Source organism: Sylvia atricapilla, chromosome Z (assembly GCF_009819655.1).
Source record: "Sylvia atricapilla isolate bSylAtr1 chromosome Z, bSylAtr1.pri, whole genome shotgun sequence".
In the NCBI taxonomy this organism is placed as follows: Eukaryota; Metazoa; Chordata; class Aves; order Passeriformes; family Sylviidae; genus Sylvia; species Sylvia atricapilla.
Window position 1 is genome coordinate 88,493,119 of NC_089174.1, and position 18,767 is coordinate 88,511,885.

The 18,767-nt window shown below is 43.5% G+C and overlaps 1 protein-coding gene across 5 annotated transcripts; it reads right to left on the reverse strand.

Annotated features, from left to right (window-relative positions):
* Nucleotides 1–1,505: 1,505 nt before the first annotated feature.
* On the reverse strand, nt 1,506–18,360 carry MALT1 (MALT1 paracaspase). Of its 5 annotated transcripts, XM_066338649.1 has the most exons (18): nt 18,146–18,360; nt 17,239–17,405; nt 16,170–16,291; nt 15,635–15,785; nt 15,335–15,513; nt 14,992–15,088; nt 14,281–14,313; nt 13,165–13,191; nt 12,021–12,056; nt 10,950–11,153; nt 7,614–7,791; nt 7,259–7,333; nt 6,719–6,846; nt 5,012–5,161; nt 4,141–4,298; nt 3,820–3,945; nt 2,721–3,099; nt 1,506–2,263 (listed from the first exon to the last, which is right to left on the reverse strand). In XM_066338649.1, exons 1-18 carry the CDS (start codon nt 18,295–18,297, stop codon nt 2,187–2,189), a joined length of 2,439 nt encoding a protein of 812 aa, XP_066194746.1. In that variant the 5' UTR covers nt 18,298–18,360; the 3' UTR covers nt 1,506–2,186. The 5 variants fall into 5 exon arrangements, with proteins under 5 accessions (XP_066194746.1, XP_066194745.1, XP_066194744.1 ...); XM_066338648.1 differs by having other exon boundaries at nt 1,506–3,099; nt 12,021–12,053; XM_066338647.1 differs by having other exon boundaries at nt 1,506–3,099.
* Nucleotides 18,361–18,767: the final 407 nt, after the last annotated feature.

Genomic DNA, 18,767 nt, shown 5'->3' on the forward strand with positions numbered 1-18,767 from the left:
TGAGGAAAAGTAGTTGATGCATGAACCGAGGCAGCAACTACAGAGACAGCAACACCAGCCCTGAGGTCTACTGAAGAGTGCCACGGTGCAGATGGTCTTCTGGAGCCAGAGGCAGTTTCAGGACTCTGAGGATAACAAGAGGAGTCAGAGCCCAGTCAGCCTGCAGAGCTCTATGGAGGGAAAGAAGGCAGATGCATTCCCACCTTACTGTACTGTGGGGAGGCACAATGGAAGAAGTGTCTTGGCCTTTCTGAAGCACACAAACCCTTCTTTTGCCAGAGAGCCCTGAGTTTATTTGATTACCTTAAACCTTTTTTCTAAACCTATTCAACATCCAAACCCAGGTAACAAACAGTTAAGTTATACAAAACCATACAGCAATGCTAAAGCAGAAGGCAAAGTAATTTAGCCTACCAGATACTTCAGCAAAAAACAATTACCTCCAAATAACTGCACTGTAGGAAAAAAACAAACCCTGAGGCTTCGATTTAGAAAAGGTACCACAAGCCAAAGAGAGCTGTAACAGCTGCCTAGGTTTATGCATGTCTTTTAATCCCACCAATTTCACTGACATTGAAATGTTAATTTATGCCTGTTGAACTTTTACAGTGCTTTCCTGGACCTAGGCCAAAGGAAATGGGTGCTGCCTGCAGCTTGCACTGAAGAACCAGAGTATTTCATTCTCAACACTAATGTTTAAAACAGTTAGACCAGTCCCTAAACACAGTGCAGCAGTGAGACAATGCCTTTCCATGCCATTCTCATTTTAAAGAGGGCTCCAACAGATGAAGTTGCCACAGGCAGACTTCTCAGACAATCTGGACAAGTCTGAGTGGTTTAGGTCACTTAGAGAACCTCTGTTAAAGGTATTAGCAAAAGCGGGTTTAATGTAAATGTGCAAAAGGGTGATGAGGTTGAATGACAGGGTTCACTCTGGTAACTGCAACACGGATGATGCACACAGCGGAAAATCTGTCTCGAATCCATGTAGAATGATTTCCACAGGCACCATGGATGCAGAAGGCTAAGGGAGGCCCTGTGCTGAGTCACAGGGTTCAGGCTGGGGCAGGGGTTTTTACACCTGAAGGATTTAGCGTTGCCTAACTGCTGACTAATTTAATATTTCTGAAATATTTCAATTCCTATAAGCACAGCAGGAATTTCATTCTAGATCTAAGATGGCAATATCCATACTATACTTCCATAGGGAATTTAAATCAATTTACACACAGGGAAAAATATACATGCATATACAAATATGTCCAAGGGTACCTGTTAAAGATCAAATGCCTTTGCACCTCTCAAGAGGCAAGGGCTGAGCTTTGAGGAGCAAGGGTGTCAGCCCAGGCCTATATTTGTATATCGAGCTGGAGCTCATGATTCAGATTTCCCCTTCTTTTCTGTTAAGGAAATTCTTCCATTACATGTTTTGTTTCAGTAAAGTTTTGGGCTTTTTAAGGCTGGAAGGAATAGAAGAATGTAGCAACTACATATGCACCCATACATAATTTTGTGGACAATGGTTTATGACACAGTAAGAAAAAAATAATAGGCTTTTATACAAATTAAAAAACTGACAAAGTTTTAGCTAAGTATTACTCCTAGACCACGCCTCAAGCCATAACCTGATTTAGAAGTTAACTGCACAGAATACTTAATGCAGGTACGTCTCATTCATTAATAGGTATGGCATTATTTACCACCCTGCAGAAGGAAAACAGAAATTTAGACTCATGTACAGATTACTTCAAGCATGGCTGTCATTCTGGAAATAGCTATATCCATCTATTTCAGCACCTCCTCAGAGGATCCTCAGAGAGCAACCTGAGGCTCACTAGATCTAGTTAAAGCTGCATTACATTGCAATCTCAAAAGTTCTGTGTCCACAAAGGGACATTCCTCAGTGCCCATCCAGCATATTGCCAGGACACCAGATGGCAGCACTCTCCACTGGAGACTGAAACTGGCTTGTTAGTGTTCTTCCAGAACATGAAAAACCAGGTATCAGATCAGCAAGAATCTTAAGAGTTATGTAAAAAAAAAACACAAAACAAAACAACAAACAAAACCAAACAGAACAACAAAAAACCCCACCCCAAATCATAATAAAAACAATCCACCACAGTATGATTACATGGCTTTGCTCCCTCTGATAATCTGTAGTTCTCTTAAAAACAAAAGGGATGTCAGTTTGCTGGCTCTTCAGGTTTTGGGTTCCTTGCACAGATCTCATCCATCTCAGATGCTGCCAGACACCGGACATCTGACAACCAGCAAGGAGAATGCAGTCAGGGCTGCCTTTTGGCTACATCCAAGGCACTGGAACATCCGTGACCGATCCTAACACACAACGGCCAAAGAACAGAATAGGAAACTCTGAGCACTTCAGATTTTTCCCTGTATCAAACAACAAATAGGTGGGAAAAAAAATCATGCATTTTTCATTCCTATATCTATTGGTCCAGTTTTGTATCTTAGGATATGAAAAATTTTCATCACAACCTCATTCTCAGCACCTGCTCTAGACTCTCCAGGGCCTTGTCCAGAAGTCTCCAAACTCCAGAAGATTGAGAGGCAGTGTGGAGGCCCCTCTGTTCAAGGATGCCACAGTGGTCTATCCCAAACACATCCCAGCTATTGCTGGTCAGAGAAGCTAAGGCTGTCAGAGAGCAGGAATTCCAGTTCAACTGTATCATCAGTGGTCTCTACTGGTACATTACTCTTTTGCACAGTGGGTGAATAATGCTGTACTTCATGTCTTGAAGCCAATATCCTGGAAGTTCCATTGCAGGAACATGCCTCTGGTTGTGTGATGCTGGTTGAGCAAGCACAGTTTGGATGGTAAACACCTGGACAGGAATTGGGTTGGCAGTGACTAGGGATGTAGTATTCAGCTGCCTCTGGACTCAATTCTTCTGGATTATGAAAAGGATAACCAGGCATGCAACAGGTCTGGGGACAGTTCTTGGGTTTGAATCCATGGTGAAGACCTAATTTAGCAATAAGGGGCTTCCCAACATTAATTTCCTTTCTTTCATCCATTGTATCTTCTATTCCTGAATACTCATAGTGCAAGCAAACAGTGAAGATTAAATGTTCCTGTAAAGTGAAAAGAGGGGGAGAGAAAAAGTTATACTTCCTCTCCAAATAAACACTACAGGAAACCCTTAGAGAGGCTCTGATCTCCTGGAGGAATAGAGTGACCTTTTTAGGAGCTAGAGACACACCATGGGCAGGCCTTGTTTCCTGAGGTCCTCTTTTGGTCACTGCTTGTTCACTGAAGTCTGTATTTCCAGAAGCACTCATGTTACCTCAACTGCCAAAAGCACTGCAGAAGAGATGCCAGGCTGTGTCTGGCACAGATGTTCACGACACAAAGACACAGAGACACTCAGCAGTGCCCCGGTCTGCTGAAGTGAGAACCTTTCAAAAACTGTGTGTCCAGGAACACAGGCTGATCATACACAACATTTTCATCTCCTACTCATGGCTTTGTAAGAGGCAGTTCTGCTTCAGGTCATGTTCTTCCCAAAAAGAACACCCTCAGAGCACGCAGTAGGTGATCTGCACAAAAGTAACCATCTTGGCCAAGATCAGCATGGGCCTGGAAAATACAAAGGGCCTTGCATGCTGGTTTCAGGACTGCATATGCATAAATTCCTTTACTTTTTGCTCCAACTAAAGTCACTGAACTGTGTTATTATCCATTCTTTCCCTCTAAAGAACTTACTGCAGTAACAGTACACAGCTGCCTCAACAGAACTGCAAAGCAGCATAAATAGCATCTGGGCAAACTTGTAATGAATAGTATATACTAACCCTTAGTTTTTGCAGAGAACTCAGCCTGGTGTAGAGACAGTGTTTGGGAAGGTCTTTTGATATTAAATAGCTTCCAGTTTCTTCAGGAGTTCCTTTATTGGCCTCTTTAGGATCTACATCCAAGTCCTGTTGCAAGGAAAAAAAGAGAACTTATTTGATGATATAGAATCTGTAGATCATAAAATAGTATTTCTTTCAGTTTGAGAAGTTGCAGCACCTTAGATCCATTTTACTGTACAAGCTGCAGCTTGATATGGGTGGAGCAGAAAATTTTCAACTTCATTGGAGCAAGATCACGAGACAGCAGCAGGAAGCACTTACGAGTGGGAAGTCTGTGATGTGGGCTCTGCAAGCTGAGATTTCAGGGGGCTTCTTAACTATCCGTGTATAGATTATCATGACATTGGAGAACTCAGCTGCAAACCCCAGCTGAATCTGAACACCACACTGGAATTCAAGGGACATACTTTCTGGAAGCTCTGACAATAAATAACACATTGCTACAGTTATTGTCTAAATATAAACTCACCATACGTATTTTTCTTTTTCAGTCATTTAGCAAACAAGAACAAAGTGCTTGGTATCACAAATAAACATCTGCACCTCTGAAAGAGTCTTCCTATATGACGAGTGGTCTTAGAAATGCCATCCCTGACCCTCTGCCCCAACAATCAAAGAAATTCGAAGATGTACTCCAACAAGTTTAGATGAAAAAGGTAAAAAGGTCTTAAACCCCACTGCCCTCGTTAAAAGGCTAGGAAGCCTGGAGCTCATCTCAGTCTTATTTTATTTTTCTTAGTTGTCTGCATTGAAAACTTTTCATCATGCACATTTACTACACAATTCACTTGGCTGTTTTGGGGGATGACTTTAGAACAAGATCAATGACATCTTACAAATGTCACTGCTAGACAGGCAGTAGTGGGAGACTGCCCCTGAAGGCAGACAACCCGTAAGTCTCCCCTCCAGTGTCTGAATGGTCTTAAATATACTGCATATATGTGAATTCTATATGTCACCTTGTTCATTATTGTCTCGTGTAGGGGTAAACCCCAACACAAAAACTTCTGACTGAACACAGTAATGAAAATGTAGCTATAAACTTGAATTTCTTCCATTTCCATTCAATAGTACATGCTCTCCCTTCTCCCATCACAGCAGTAGGATCATTTAAAAGCAGACTGTACTGTACCATGAGCTTTGGCCCACTGCAGGTTCCGTGCCAGGGACTCTGCAGAAGGCGTGCTTTGTTGAACAGGATCAGTTAATGCCCTTTTCTCTGACAAGCTGCTGCGGATCTCCAGGGCTTGCTTGCCTTTGGTAAGGGGACACTTGCCCATATCTAAAAACAAGATGCAGAGAGGCTCTTTCAAAATCAATGCTGCTGCAATTCCAACTGAATTGTACCTTCCTGCAATGTGTGGCTGCTGTGGTTATGCCAGAGCCAGCGCATCCATCGAGAGCTGCAGTTTTGCAACTGCAACGTTCCTTGCTCAGGTCTTCCTTCGCTGAAGTCCAAAACAGCTCTCCAGAGCCCCGAGGAGCTGCACGTGGCCTGGCCAACACTGTCCCTGTTCCTCAGAGCCAGTCCAAGCAGCATCACAGCTCTGACTGGGTAAGGTCCTAACTAGAGTAATTAATTTCAAGAATGTGAGTAATTCCATTGTAAGAGATTATTCTAAAGAACTGGGGGCAAGGGGAGTATTTTAGGTTTGGATACAAGAGGCCAAGTTTGATTACTTAACAGCATCACTAATGACCTACATGTCAGGACAGAGTACAAAACTTGGCAAGTTTGCTGATGATTAAAAACTGAAGAGAGTGGCTGATAGCCCACAAGACTGTACTGCTCTTTAGAGGGTCCTGGCCAGGCTGTGGAATTGGGCAGAGAGGAATGTCATAAAGCCCAGTAACAGGCCAAGTTCTGCTCCCAGACGGGAATAATCCCTTGCACAGGTCCACAAAGGGCCTGGCTCACTGGGACGCAGCTCTGTAGGGAAGGACCTCGGGGGCCTCGTGGCCACCAAGGTGACCACGAGCCAGCACTGCACTCTTGTGGCAAAGGCACAGCAAGGGCCACGGTGCCAGCAGGCTGCAGCCTTTTCCACGGGGGCTGTTTCCAGGAACATTAATGGAAACCTTCCTCTGGCACTGTCTGCACAGCACCTCTGTACTCCCTGACACCCAACACCTGGGAATACTCACAGCAGTGCTTGTCACGCTGCCTGACAAGTCAGACTTTCCCTGCACTCCTGAACAGAACACAAAGCTCTGCGACCTGCAGCTGCCTGAGGCTGCTGAAACCAGGGCAGAGCTGGGCTGACACACCTACTCACACCAGTCTGACACTGTTCTGTGCTTGGAGCAGGTGTTTGCACAGAAGCAGTATGCTTCCCCTCCACACTTTTCACTGTAGTGCTTCTCCCATCGACTCAAAAATACAATCATTGAACCAGGCAAATCAACACAATGCACTGCCCTTTTTACGGCACTTAGAGAGCAAATCATTATCATTGCTATAGCACTCTGAGGCAAGGAGGATTACGTTAATTGTTTAAATGAACATGCAAACCGCTGGACTGCCACAAGCAGCTGGCACCACAGAACAGAAGAGCACTTTTGTGGATGGACAATTGAAAGCTCCATGCTTTGAGAAAGATACTCAGAGCAAATAAGGTTCACTGAAGAGGAAAGTATAAAACTGAACACTATTAAAGAAGCTCAGCATCAGGAATGTTGTTAATATGCTGCCCAGTAGCATCTGCTGTTGGAACAAAACACAACAAGAAAGAGATTTAAGTAGTGTAACACATTCACCATGAGAGGAAGGACATGGAAACAAAATTGTTTTCAGTAATGCAGACTGAGGAGACTGTTAGTGCAGTAAGCTGCAGTTCACCTTCTGCAACCTCATCAAGCAGAACAGTGACTTTCTTGTCTTCTAACAAACGATCCTTCAGGAACTTCATGAAGATTCCATTGGCCAACCCCAACTGCTGAATTTCAAAAGCTTCTGCTCCTTGGCACCTGTGAGATCATCAGCATCGGACAAGGAAAAAACACTGAAAAGCCTGCATGATTAAGAGTAAATTTATATTGGGAATGGGGAAAGAAACCCCACAATTTGAAAACCAGGTTGTGTCCAAGGCCTGCACATTGTGTTCCCTTGCAAGAAGCTGATGGAAGTTTCTCTTAAAATGACATCACAGACTAGACCTGTTCATCAAACTGCTCATATGAGGAACTTAAATTTATTATAAGTTTATTATAGTTTTATAAATTTATTATAGCTGACTTCAGTAAAGCTCCTGACTACTTCTGTTCATCAGTTTTTGGGCTTGAAAAGTGACCAAGGTTACTTGCCCACAGCACAGTCCTGAAAAAGATCAGCTACACAATCTGTCATTTCTGTGGCACAGGAGAAGAAAAACTCCCTTACGTTGCATATCCAAAAACAATGTTGGCCGTAACCTTCAGAGCATCCAAGATAAGAATTGTGTCATCATATTCATTTCTGTAATAAATGGAAACACGAGAAAGTAAAAGAGTAATTTGAGAACAGGTAATGGCAAAAAATTCAAAATACGAAGAAGAGCAGAGTTCAGAACCAGTAATTTGTTTCACTTCTGCAAGTCTGGAATGAATCCTGACTGCTCAAATACAAAAGTCAGCACCATGAACTTTGCAGCGCAGTGAATTCTCAGCCTGAAGACTTCTAACCATTAGGAGGCCCAGCTTTCTGTTAAGATCCCCAAGAGCTGAGGTCAGCTCCCACCCAGGAATGCAGGAGATACCTTTTGCGACACATATCCAGCAGGAACACGTTGAGTCCCGTCTGCTTCTCCTGCATCAGCCGCAGGATGTTCTGCACACACAGGCAGTTGGCCGAGCGGTAGGGATTCGGGGCATCAATAGGAACCATGAAACTGTTCCCATAGTTCTCGTAGCCATGGCCAGCATAGTACAACAAACCTGAGTTCAAAACAGGTGTGACAGTGAGCAGTGCATCAGAGACACTTCTGCCCATTTTAGTGCGTCCAAAACCGTGGTGCACAGCGCTGACTGTGGGCCAGGGAGTTCACTGAAGCCACTCCAAACCACATAAGCATCAACTCCACAGTGCACTAACACAATAAATTAAAAGCACAAAAATCACACATGCAATAAAATCATATATATTTGCATAAACATTATATATTTGCACAGACATTATATATTTGCATAAACACACCACGTTAAATACTCTTAAAATGCTCTAAGTAGCTACAATCTCTAACAGAGACAGTCTGTTATGTGCGATGTGTAACTCACAGACAGGAACAAGGGAATGTGCCAACTGTAAAACATCTTCTCCACATGTGCAATTACAAAGCTCTGAGCAGCAGTAAGTCTGCAGTTTACAGACAGAAAAAAAAAAATGCTGAAAATTTTGGTAGGACTCCAGAGCACATCCCCATTACCAAACTACCACCAGCTCATGTTCAGTTGATTGCAGCTCTATCTCCTAGTTACAGACTCATGGCTCCTCTGGGTCTACTAAACAAACAAACAAACACTTTGCACGCTTACCTAGCCAGAAGTTATTATCCTGCCATCATGTCCCTCATGTGTCACTACACCATAGTCTACATCCTTTTAAAGATTTAGAATCTTCAAATAAAACATGCAATATTTTTGTAGGAAAAAAAACAACCTGATCAGGGAATTTAAGAAAGTTTTTTCTCAACCCTGAGGAAGGGAACTGCAAGCTAGGACTTAGATTTTCCTTACAGGAATAAAAATGTCCAATATTAAAGTCATATAATTTTGCACCAAGATTAGATGATCTCAGAATCAATAATCTCTGCTGCCATGAAATGCAGTTACCAGAGGCTTGTATGATTTAATTGGATTTTCCTAATGTCTCTTCCCAGTGCTGATTTTCCTTAATGATGCAAATTCCATCTTTTAAAAAGAATTTTTATTTATCTAGTCAAAGCAGTCTATTGGTCAAATCTGCAATTAGAGTATAGTGCTCAGCTGAATAAAAGTCAGCAGAAATCTGACAATTTATGCTGGCTGGAGAAAAGATATTCTTATATCTAAGTTGTTATTCTTACTAAAATTTGCTAAGAAATTTAAGTCACTACAACACTGGCACATTGACAGAAAACCCAAAATAAGCCTCACCCTAACATATGAAGATGATCTACCGTTAATTTAGTTCGTGGAGGTGGGCGTGCTAGATGTTTTCACCTTTTCACTACTCACAGCTACAAGAAATGAAAATATGAGGGCTACCTGAGCCTGGTGAGCTTCAAGGGAGCTAAAAATGGTATCAAGCACAGCTGCATGACCTTATTTCAGGCCCCAAGTTAAAAGGAAAGTCTTAATGTGATTTCCAGAGTTTGGATCTGGACCTAAATCAGGGTTATATTTGAGATTCTATGTATGTGAGCATATATTCTGTAAGTAATTGGACTGACTGGCTACAGTCCTTTTCTATCCTTGGCAGATGACTGTGCTATGTGGCAAATACCTGCAACAGTTAATATGTTGAGCTCAAGATCAGAAATAAATCTGCACATACCTGGGGTAAGTGGAGTAAACATGTTTGGAGGGCCTCAACAGAGACTCACACACAAAAATTTTAAGTAGGCTCATGTTCCTCAGAGACGTCAGCATTTCAGTGATATCTGCCTCAGTCCCTCTCATTTAAAAAGAAAGCAGCCTAAATATTTTTAGCCTTACAAACATATGGGTCTGTGCTTTTACCCTGTGTGGAATACAATGTTAATTGCAACCTACATTTAGAACAGCACAGACTAAGACAGCAGAGGAGACCATCACCATCACTTTGTTTACTACTCCTGCCCTTAAGGACCAGCATCTGAAATGCCACTTTCCTGGCAGCAAGCCAGACTTACACAACCTAGTAAGCATCAGGTTTATACGGGACTAAACAGCAGTAGTCACTATGTCTCTTCTATTTGAAGCTATGCCCACTAGAAAAGGCAATAAATCATTACCTATTTGTGCACTGACAGCATCTTTTATAGGCTTTAAGCCATTAATATCCACTATGCAGAAAGAACAAAGTGATCATTTAAAGTGAAGTAGTTATTGCCAAACACCACTGAAAAACCGTTCTGCTTACCTTTTATATCAACTGCAAAAATATGCCATGTAAGAGCTTTCATATGGTGCTGCTGAGAAATTCATTAAAGCCTTTCAGTACTTTATTTTTCAGTACTTTATATTCATGTCCACTATTACAGAAAAAAAATTGAGAAGGTGCAAAAATCTTGAAGCTCACCCAAACAGATAAGCCCATCTAATTCCCAGGGAATAATAAAAGGAAACTGCTCTCAAAAGCCTCATGTTCCTGCCAGACTGAGGCTTCGTCTCAGGCAGGTTTTGGCTCAGATAGAAATGTCCAAATGCCAGAGCAGGCAGTTCTGCACAGACAGAGCGTCAGGTAACACACCCCTAAAAAAACCAGTCATGCTAAGAAATAAGCTGACCTTGTGTTCAAAAAAGGGATCAAAAAACGCTTTCTCAAATGGACTTTTACTACAGGAATTCTGCAATCTATTAAATAGAGACCTGAAAAAACCTTTTGGAAAACTTTTTACTCTCTGTCCTAAATAATTTTGGGAGTTTTTGATACAACCTTACCACATGCAATCTTAGGAAAAAATGACAAAACAGTGGCAGTCAGCAGAAAACGTAAGAACTTTTCTTACACTCCAAACCAGATCACTCTTGGCCTTCTCTATGCAAGGCTTTTGCTCCATGCATCAATTCCCTCATGCTCTCCCTCACTTCTGTCTTTTGCTTTGTCCCCCAAAATCAAATCCAGGCAAGCAAAATACTATCAATACTATCAAACAAAATAAAAGCCTGCACTGCAGTTTGTAGGCGTGGTTCTTTAGAATAAAGTTCAAACATTTGATCTGTTCTAAAAGTAAAGGAACAATAACATTTTAACCAAAGTCAGAGGATATGCTGGTGGGTGCCTTTAACTTATTCTTCCCGGTCTACCTACATCATATTTACCCTGAAGTTTGTTTAGCAGAGGCAAATGCCAGACGTTTGCTACTTGATACATACAAAACTGACCTACTTCAGAAAGGATTATGTGTCCTTACCATAAACTCCTTTATCCAGGAGAAGTAAGAATTCATCCACTGCATTTCGCATCTCAGACTCAGTAAGGTCCAGCAAAGAAACAACTTTGAAATCCAGCTGCCTTAGCAAACTGGTCAATTCATAGACATCTACCATTGGAGCCTTGAGCTGGGGATGATTCCAGTAGCTCATGTTTCCTATTAACAGAGCCACCTTGTCTGTGGCTGCCAAGACACACAGAGAAAAGAAACATGTCACATTTATATATAATTATACATACAATTTATATATTTCGTGGATTCAACACCTTTACATTTAGGCTCTCCAAAGTGAAAAGATTATCCAATCCCACTTCAGACATAATATTTTATGTGACTTTACAAGTCATCCCACATCAACAATACAACTCAGCTCCCTTTTCAACCTGAAGAAAAAACCCTACCCACATGAGAGGGGGAGCACTTACACCTCCCCTCACACGAACCTGAAAGAGCCATAAAATTCTGACCGAGGCCAGCAGCCTTTCCACCTGGTTTAGGATCAACAGGACAACAAGCCTGACCACTCCAGTCTACAGTGCAAATTGAAGAATGTGATTAAAAGAACCTAGCAAGTATTCTTCATATCACATGTGCTATCCATCTCTTTATGAAGCTTCAGCTCAGCATCAAAGCATCCACATGACGGAACAGGGAGAGCTGAGCTCGCAAGGACAGCATTTCCTCAGCAGACAGGACAGCAATCCTTTCTATCACATCATCCCAATACCAGTGCCTCCAAGTGTTCAAAGGAATGGAGTAACACTCCGGCTAAGGCCTGGCCACAGGAATCCGAAGCAGTAAACTGAAACAGATGAGAAGCTGCAGACGCTTCCCAGGGGCACTAAAAATACTGGTGCCCTCAGCAGAGTTTACTCCTGAAAGGGCAAGCAAGCATTTTAAAAGGAGTACACTAACACCCACAGATCTCTCCCCTGCAGCTCTCTGCTCCATAGCTCTTGCACTGGCAGTGTCAGTAGCAGCAATACTCAGAAGCGGCAAAATATGCCAAAAGATGCCAAATACATGCAGTCATTTCAGTACAAAACTTACCTACAGGTCTGTGGCTTGATTCTTCTTGTGGGTCTGCTTGAAACAGAAGAAAAGAGCAGCACGTCAGTGACCACAGAAAACGAACTGCATCTTCCCCAGAGCCATAGTCTAGTGGCACTGCTTTGTCTAACACTTCACTAGTTCAATGCAAGAAAATCCCTCTTTTTGTTTTGGTGGGGTTTGGTGGTGTTTTGTTGATATTATTGTTTTTGTTTAGGTAATTTCCTTCACCCTTTTCCAGCAAACAACCTGACAGGATATGAGCAGCTAGTTCTATAGATTAAGAAAGAATAGATGCTCAATGTCACAAACTGTACATTGGCATTTTCAGTGACATCTGAACAGTTCATGCTCTCTGAACAAAATGCAGACATGCAAGGTGGGGGATGCTTAGCAGGGATTCCCATCTGGATGTGAAAATTATTTTATTTTGTACCTTTGACACAGAGGGTGGCAGAGCCAAGGCTGTGCCAAGGGAAACAGTAAACAGATTGCCAGAGTGGTACACCTGGATAACGTGACACAGGATGACAGAGAAGTCCTTCAGTGATTGAAACTAAGGCTGGGCAAACAAAAATGTATTTGATATCTTACCCAGGAAACTGTCTTTGAGAGTTGAGGTTTTGGGAAAACTGTATCAGGGATAATCCCCCCTAAAGCAACACTATGGATCTACACTTCTATAATAAACTCCTAACAGGCTTCAGATCACATTGGCTGACTCCAACATGACTGTAAGAAATGTGCCATTCAACATACCACGAGTGATAGCCTGACACCTCGCATCTTTTTCACCTTAATTACCTGAGAAAGCAGCAATGTGCTAAAACGGAGAGTCCCAAGAAACCACAGACAAGAAAGACAATTCCCTTTGTATCTGTGTAAGTACATGTGCAGCCTTGGGTGATTTTACAAACAGCAGCCCTATGATTCTCTATATGCTTCAAGTTAAATCTCTTGGAAGTAGCAATCTGTGCTGCTCTTAAGGTGATACCAGCTCCTGTTCAATTCTCAGTTACAGATATACCCAAATACTGTGAAGTTTATACTGTAACCCAGCAAGCCTTCAGTGACTTGTAACTGAAAGTTAAAGTTCATAAGGTGAAGATGCAAAATTAAAAGTTTTTCAAGACTCATCACCCACCTGATTCCTGAAGATCACTTAAATCTTCTGTGAAGGAAAACATAAATAAAATAATAGTTTAAACAAGAAGCAGAAGCCCCATTTTATTAGTAAAAATATAAGTGTTGTGCCAATATTAAACAAAGCTGAACACAGAAAACAAACTACCTTTCTAAAATACCTTTGGCTTTGCATTTCTGCAAATCAGACCTTTTGTGTTTGTTCCACACAGAGAAGAGCAAATCCTACAGCAATACATGAAGCTGTGCTAGACACAGAATTGCAGTACAGCAGATGTAAAAACAAAGAGACGGACAGTTATGACACCTCAATCCCATAGGCATGCATGTAGGTTGAAGGAAAAAGGAACAAGATATCACAATCATCCCACTGGAGAACAGATGTTTGAAGGGCTGCTGAAAAAGCAACATCCTGAGAAAAAGCTGATTTTGGGAAGCCATGTGCATTCAGAAAGACTTCAGACACAATTTTCAAATTCAAACTCTCAGCTCCCAGGGGTTTCCTCTCTTTATTCCGAGAACACTGGGAAGCAGGGAAAAGAAAACTATCATCTCTGAAGCACCAGTGCCCTCTTGGAGCAGCCTTGCACCATTGTACACAATTCCCTGTGCTGTGAATACTGCACACCCTGAGATGCTCAGTAGTCAAGGGGTGGTGCCAACATTAAAGGTCACAACACGCTTCTTCCTCCCTGTTGCAAAAATGCAAAAGAGAACAGGAATCATCCTAAGGATATTGTTAGGAACACTTCTGCAGAGGTGGAGCTGACACTGGAACTGGCTCTAGCCAGCTCTCTAAGATCACCCAGGTTCCTGAACATCTCCAGATTTTCTTGCTAGGATGTTGCCCTCTGAGCCCCACCAAAGAAATGGCCAGATCTTTATGTTCATTTGAATGCCACAAAAGAAGAAAGTAGCCTGGTTTTTCTCCTGTGTGATCTGGATCATGCTGTCCTTGCAAAGAAAAGAGAAGCACATGCAGAAGGACTGTTGCATCACCCATCAGTGTTTTAAACCCAAGCTCTTAACCCAAATGTGCCTTTCAGCAACATGCTCAACAGCCTGTCATCCCATCACTAATTTTTAACATTGATTCACAACTAGAGGTTTACATTACCTTCTGTGCACTCCACTGCCATAGCTCTCCTTCCTTGTGTTTTAAGGAGGGGAAAAAATTGGAAGACAAGCTCTCAGTTATGAGAGTTAGCACACAAGGTGGAAGACAAAGGGCACTGTCAAGCTGCTCTGCAATCTGGCTCACTTTACAGCAGTGTAAATCTGCATTGGCCACAACACTGTACAGTAGTGACTCCTGAAACTCAGAGCACAAAACTAGGGTTTTTCTTAGGTTAGGAAATTACACAATAGTATTGCCAGGTAGATCTGGAGGCTATACAAAAAGATCTGCTCCTCTTCAGCTCCCTGCAAATACACATGCACTGAAATGTGTTCATTCATTCTGCTTGAAATGAACAACCTCTCCTGATTGCTGAAGGACTCCATGTGACAGAGTACATGTCCCCAGCAAGGGTTAAAGTGGTTTTTTAGTTGTCAAAAAGCATAAATCAGCTTGTAATTTGCTAACAAGCCACATTCATGCTGGCAGGACCAAAAAAGGATAGCACTTTTGTGCTGGTTACCATAAAAACCCAAAGCTCTAAAATTCTGTTTGCTGGATGCGAGCACTGGTGTTTTAACAAATGGATAACTGAAAATACAGAATGCATGTGCTTGGCTGCTTAATAATGAAAGCTTCAAAAATAAATTTTAGTGATGTGGAGGAAATGGACAAAGGAGCTGACCTGTATGAAATAGGAAAACTCCTTACCTATAATGACTTCTACTTTCCTGCTGTCTTCTTCCTCCCGGTCATTGAATACATGACACCAGTACGTTCCTTGATGTCCCACATCCACATCAGTTACCTATGCAAGCATCATCACAATCATCCCAACAGACCTCCAAAAAATGCCTGCATCAGGTATTTAAGCCTTTAATTGAAGCCCCACAGGCAAGAAAGAGTAAAAAAACTAAAAGCAGCACTTCAAGTCAGCACCTCATCAGAAGTTATCAAGGTTCTGAAAAAAATTATTTTCTTCAAGGGAACTTTCTGTGGTAAGCTCAAGGTGGTTAACATTAGCTCCCAAGTGCGGCCCATGGCAGTAACTTACTGTGTAGACATTTTTGCTCCCATTTGTCAAAGGAAATCCATTTCTGAACCACTGGTAATGAGGAATTGGGCTTCCAACAGCTTCACATTCTAGTACCAAAGCATCCCCCACCGTCAGGTTTTGTGGCTGAGGATGATTACAAATGCACAACTTGTTTTCAGGCAAACCCATTAAGCGCCCTTAAAAATGGAAAGGAAGTAACAAGAGAAGGAAGTGTGAGACAACCTAAGCACAGCAACAGGGACCCAAGTGCCCTGAGGAAGCAGGAAGGCACTCTCAGAAGGCATTTTTGCCACTCACCATGAGGCGCATCCTGCAGCTCACAAACTTCAAGGCGTGCCCACTGACTGAACATGAAAGAAGATTCACTGTTCACTCGGCAGATGTAAAAGCCAGAATCCTGTACACTCACTGGACTCAAAACCAGCTCTGGAGAATTACCATGGGGAACCTGCATCACAAGTGAACCAAAAATACTTCAGTGTCGATTGGTTTAGTCTAAATCAGAATCAAACATTATAATATTTATTTCCAAGTCCATAGCACCAGCCTCAGCTCCTTCACTTACTCAAAGCTTTCTGGTAGGCTGAGACAAGTGACCTTACAGCTTCCTTTCTGCCCCATTCCACATTCACAGCCCCCAGGAATGGAGTGGTGTGAATATAAGGAATTTCAGCACGTTCATAGGATCATTATCCAGCATTTCTGAAACCTTTATGACTATTTACAGCAATCTTCTCTCATTGTGAACAAGAGTCTTAAAAAAAGGACGATCCAAAATCATTATGTGTTATTTTCACTATTTAAAACCCCTGCATTCTCTATGAACTCTTACCTCTTTTTCCTGCTTGAACCACTGGTAGTGCACAAATGGGTGTCCTGTTGCCCAGCAGCACAACTTGACGACCTGGCCAGAGAGTACCGCTTGAGAGTCTGGCTGTACAACGATCTTTATACCTTTAAGACAGAATTTACACATAGGAGAGTTACGAAGAAATAGAAGTCCATCATTTATATTTTCATTTAAATTGCCTTTGGAGCAAAGAACATTTCTGTCATTAAATATACTTGAAAATAATTTTTTGTACTGTGCATACGCACAGTTCCAGTTAGTTATATTACTTTAAGACATTCAAAATTGTCTTCCACTACACAAAATCCATGCTCAAATCGATCAGTGTTAGATGGAGTTCATAAAAGATTTAAAGTAGATCGCTCAGATATTTTAATTTCAAAAGAAATATGTCTCATGGTATCACAGATCCCTTTTTGGAAAATTTTCCCAGTTTTAAGCGTTTGCTCACTCTCAGCAATTTCTTTGAGCTGTTCAGGTTAAGGCCCAGCCTAAGGGAGTCAAAGCAGTCAGAGTTTAAGTCCAACAGGATGTGTATTTCTGCTATTCTTTATGTACTCTTAGGAGCTGAATTCTTGGTTTCAGCTTTATGCCTCTGACTCCTGCAGAATACAGGGCCAGGTTTTCTGCAAGGTAAAATTTTCCACTTCAAATCTTAACTGCCAGGAGAGCAACTCTGACACCACTCTGATACAATGCCATTATCTTCTTCACCTAAACCATTCCAGATCTTGTTACAGGGTGGTCCCAAAAACAGATCCCCTGGTGTAGCCAAGGTCAGAAGAAGAAGGAGGGGAAGTCAAGTGCAGAACAGAAAGTTTAAAAATCAGTGTTGGAAGCATTCTTTGCTCTGGATGGTACAACTAGACCAGAAGCCACGGAGACAACTGCCTGAAACAGAGAGTACGTGGCATTTGAAAATCACGTAACCTGGATCCCAGCTACCAGAATTCAAGCACTAAAGATGTTTTTAGTTACTGTAGAGTGTTACCTTGAGTGTTTCTCCAGTCTAAACCCCAGGGATGCAGTGAAAGCACAGCCCAGAACTGACCTGAATAGCTGAGACAGCGGAGAGCCTCTGTGTGCTCCAGGGCCTGCAAAGACTCTGCCAGCTCCACCACAGTGCAGCCTCGATCCCCCAGCAGCTTCAGGAGACTCCAGCTGGGACTGCCTTCTGCCTCCAACACCTGGAGGGAACACTGCTCCAAATCCAGAGGGCTACGGAACAATGTGAGAAAGACATGGCATGGACCTTCTCAATACTTTTTACTCAGAAAGGACCTGGGTTAACAATCACTTGTGAATAAATAAGAAGAATTTTTAAAATAGAGAGAGGGTTAAGTCCTAGCTGATTTGGAAATATTGGCAGCATTTCCTTCAAGTTTCAGGAGTTCAGACGTTATTCAGTGACACCTCCACAGCCAGAAAATAGTGAGCTGGATGGTACAAGAGATGTGTATACCTCACAGTTCTCATCAAACGTATTAAGAAACTTCCTATTTTTCACTTTTAAAGTCAGAAAAGCTAGTACAGCACCTTTCATTTCCATGAGCCTAATTCAGAAGCCGTAGAGAGTGAGTCAGGCTCTTAACTTCAAAGTACAGGAAGATTGATTTGAAAGCGGTTGTAAGCAAGTGACTGCGGGGCCCAGCCTAGCACACCGACTGTGCAGCGCAGTTAACTGCTTCTGAACCTTCGAGTTTCAACTTTGCCGTTGTCATCACGCACTTTCAATCCAAGCAGATTCAATCAACGCAAATAAGGAAATACCTAAAGGGAACACAAGGTTACGTATTCCCACTAGAAAGATTCATCACCGTTTCTTTCATTAAATCACACTGCCACGCAAGCCTGGGGGCAAGATACCTTCAGTATGTGCTGATGCCTTCTCATATCAAGTGGACTTTCAGTGTTTTACGGGACTAGAGAGAGAGAGAAACACCCGCCGCTGCGCTCACCTCAGCCGCACCGTGCCGCGGCTTCCCGCTCGCTGCGCCAGCTCCCGCCAGCCCTTGCCGGGCGCCGCGCGGTCCAGCAGCTCGCTGAGCCTGCGGAGCAGCGGCCCGGCCAGGCGGCTGAGCGGCAGCGGCCCCGCGGCGCCGCGCTCCATCGCTGCCCGCCGGGGCGGTGCCGCCGCCCGGAAGGAAGCGCCGCGCGGGGCAGCGCGGGACGGGGCAGCCGGGCGGGGTCCGCCTGAGGGGGCGCGGGCCCCGCAGCCTGAGGGCGCCGCGCCGTGAGGGGACCGTGCTCTGAGGGGACCGCTCCCGAGGGGACCAGGCTCCCGAGGGGACCGGGCTCTGAGGGGTCCGGGCTCCCGAGGGGACCGGGCTCTGAGGGGTCCGGGCTCCCGAGGGGACCGGGCTCTGAGGGGACCGCTCCCTGAGGGGACCGCTCCCGAGGGGACCGGGCTCTGAGGGGTCCGGGCTCTGAGGGGTCCGGGCTCCCGAGGGGACCGCGCTCTGAGGGGTCCGGGCTCTGAGGGGTCCGGGCTCTGAGGGGCCGTGCTCTGAGGGGACCGGGCTCTGAGGGGACCGGGCTCTGAGGGGACCGGGCTCTGAGGGGACCGCTCCCGTGGGGTCC